Genomic DNA, 3,083 nt, shown 5'->3' with positions numbered 1-3,083 from the left:
AAAGAATTGGTGCTGAGTCTAAGAGTTAAAGCCTCCTCTAAAATACACTGAGTGTAAGGGTAACAGAGCAACTTTTCATCTTGAACTCATATTAAATTATGTCATCTACCTAAGAACCGCACAGATATCTTCTCTGACTCGAAGAAAACCATGTCATCTACATCCACATTATGGTTATTCTATTACATCAACCAAGACCAAACCTTCCCAAATTTCAGTTCAAGTCTTTGGACATGTTGAAGATAACTAACAGCATCAGTTATTACATTTTAACATGTCGAGCAACTTCAAAAAGGAAAGCTTTAAATAACAGCTGCATTTTGCTTAACTCGTAAGACAATGAAGTTTAAACACAGTTGAAGACAAGTAAAAATAATATGAAAAAAGCCCTCATGTATTACTATTCTGTCAAAATAAACATAAAGAGCCTCGAGTCATGCTCAAGTACATGCATGATCTGGTAATACAAGTAATAAAACTAATATGAGATCCTCAACAGCATGAAGTGAGAATGACAATGACCGGCTGAAAAATAAAATTAGAAAACAACAGATAATATAAAAGGTGTATAGCCAACAACAAAAACTAAATCATCCGAAAAAGGACGACATAATGTGATCTTCATGTTACCTCTATTGTCCAAAAACGCCGTCCTATCTAAGGATAACATGAAGTAAACTCAACCCTGAGATTCATTCTTCTTAGCACCATTCTCCCCTTCTTTTTCCTCCAACAATCTTCCGGCCTCCTCGTCTTGTGCAGCCTTTTTCTGCGCTTCGTTCGCCTTAAGAGCCTGCAATTTTGCGTGGTTGTAATACGCCACACCCAAGAAAGCCAATCCATATCCAACCAAATTCACAGGGGTGACAGTATCCTTAATCACAGACCAAGAAAAGGCAATCAACAACCAATCCTTAACCACACCAGCAACATTCATTGTCAAAGCAGATGTCTTCCCCACAAGCAAAAACACAGCAAGATTCAAAGCAAACGCGCAGAACGAATTCGTACCAAAGATTAACCAATCCAAATGGAAACTAGAAGTATCCTTCAACATTGGGTATTCCACAAAGATCCATGGAATGAACAAGAAAACCAAACAACACGGCGCAACATAATACAACGATGTAATCGGATTAAATGTAATACCCTTTGAAGTAAGCAAAATCTGAATCATAACCAATCTTGTAGCCTCAAAAGCTACAGCACCAAGCTGCAACATCACACCCCATGTATCAAACTTAGCTTCACCATAAGCAGCAATAGCAACACCAATAGAAATAGACACCATATTAGCCATAGTATCAGATTTAAAGTTCTCTTTTTTAAACATAACCCCAATTGAATAAACAGCCACTGGCATCAAAGCTTTAAGCATTTGAATAAAAGACACGGATAAATATATATATGCAGAATTTGATAACCAAAGTGAAAATGCATATAAAAGACCAATGGGTACCACAGATTTGCAATAAAGATCCCATGTCATAGCCACAGGTTCAACAACCTTAAACACTTTAACAAGAAGATAAGCCAAAGAAGAACAAAAACTCATGTGAATTATTGTTAGTGAAATGGGGTAAGGCCAATTGTACAACTTTCTATCCAGGATGTACTTGTTGTACACAATCACAGTGAAAGAGAGAAAGATCCAAATTGCAACATAGGTATATGAAAGCAAGATCTTTTTCACAACCCCTTCACTCAAAGCTCCTCCTTTCCCCATTTTTTGGCTCAAAAATCACAAAAAAATGATCAAAGATCAAAACTTTTCAAGAAATTCTTGAACAACAATGTCAAGAATTGATATCAATGAAAAGGGATTTTTGGCGTAAGAGAGAAAGAGAGAGAGGGGAAAAGGGGGTAAAATTTTAGGAGGAGAAAGTGGAGGCGTTACATGACAAAAGGAGAAGTGAGGAGAGTTTATATGCATTCGTGTAAGATTGTTAGGGGATGTGAAGATGTGAAGATGTGAAACTGCGAATCTGATGTTGCTTCTTTGACTTGGTAATTAATTCATTGTTGCTTTAATAGTTTTTTAGTAAGAAATATAACTTTGTATTTCGTTTGTGCTAATTCATTGTTGCTTTAATAGTTTTTTAGTAGGAAATATAACTTTGTATTTCGTTTGTGCTAATTCATTGTTGCTTTAATAGTTTTTTAGTAAGAAATATAACTTTGTATTTCGTTTTTGCTAATTCATTTAATGTTTTTTTTTGTTTTTTTTTATACTCTTAACAATAGTATTTTATTTTGAGCCTTAGAGCAACGGTAAAATTATCTCCGTATGACCTATAGGTTACTGGTTACGATTTGAATCATGGAATCAGTAAATTTCATAGATGGTCATTCAACTTTGTATTCATTACACAAAGGTCATTTTTCTTCTTTTTATTACATAAAAATCATTCAACTTTGTGTTCATTACCTAAAAGTGTGATGACCCAAAGGGTCATCTTGTATTTTAGAATCCGAATCCAGGTTCCGAGGCCTTGAAAACCTCATTTTTCTTTCTCCTCGAATTGCGTGCACAGATCGGGCGCGTTTCCGGAAAGCTTTTATGTGAAATTTAATAAAAATATTGAATTTGGCCTTTAAAATTGATTAAAGTTGACTTCGGTCAATATTTTTTGTAAATGGACACGGACCCGTGACTTGACGGTCCCGTAGGACCCGTAGTAAAATATGGGACTTGGAAGTGGCCCAGAATCGAATTCTGAGGTCCCTAGCTCGAGAAAAGAATTTTTAAAGAAAATTGTTTACTGAAAAATATAAGAACTTTTGCAAATAAAATGGTGTGTGATCTTGATGGTATCGAGCCTGTATTCTGGTTCCGAGCCCGGTACAGGTTTAATATAATATTTAAGTCGTATCTGTGAACTTTGGTAAGAATCGGAATTTTGACGTGATTCAGACGTCCGGTTATGGAAATAGTAAATTTGAAGTGTTCTTGAGGAAAATCATGAGTTTGAGGTTAAATCCGTAGTTGTTGATGTTATTTTTATGATTTGAACGCATGAGCAAGTCTGTATGGTGTTTTTAGACTTGCGTGCATGTTTGATTTGGAGCCCCGAGGGCTCGGG

The 3,083-nt window shown here is 35.7% G+C and overlaps 1 protein-coding gene across 1 annotated transcript; it reads right to left on the bottom strand.

The window, feature by feature from the left end:
* Nucleotides 1-373: 373 nt before the first annotated feature.
* Nucleotides 374-1,996, bottom strand: LOC107802719 (putative sugar phosphate/phosphate translocator At5g25400). The gene has a single exon (XM_016626270.2). It carries the CDS (start codon nucleotides 1,724-1,726, stop codon nucleotides 680-682), a length of 1,047 nt encoding a protein of 348 aa, XP_016481756.2. The 5' UTR covers nucleotides 1,727-1,996; the 3' UTR covers nucleotides 374-679.
* Between the last annotated feature and the right edge of the window lie 1,087 nt (nucleotides 1,997-3,083).

The sequence above is a fragment of the Nicotiana tabacum genome, chromosome 8, assembly GCF_000715075.1.
Source record: "Nicotiana tabacum cultivar K326 chromosome 8, ASM71507v2, whole genome shotgun sequence".
Classification (NCBI taxonomy): Eukaryota; Viridiplantae; Streptophyta; class Magnoliopsida; order Solanales; family Solanaceae; genus Nicotiana; species Nicotiana tabacum.
Note: the sequence above shows the minus strand (reverse complement) of the source record. Positions and strands in the feature narration are given on the sequence as shown.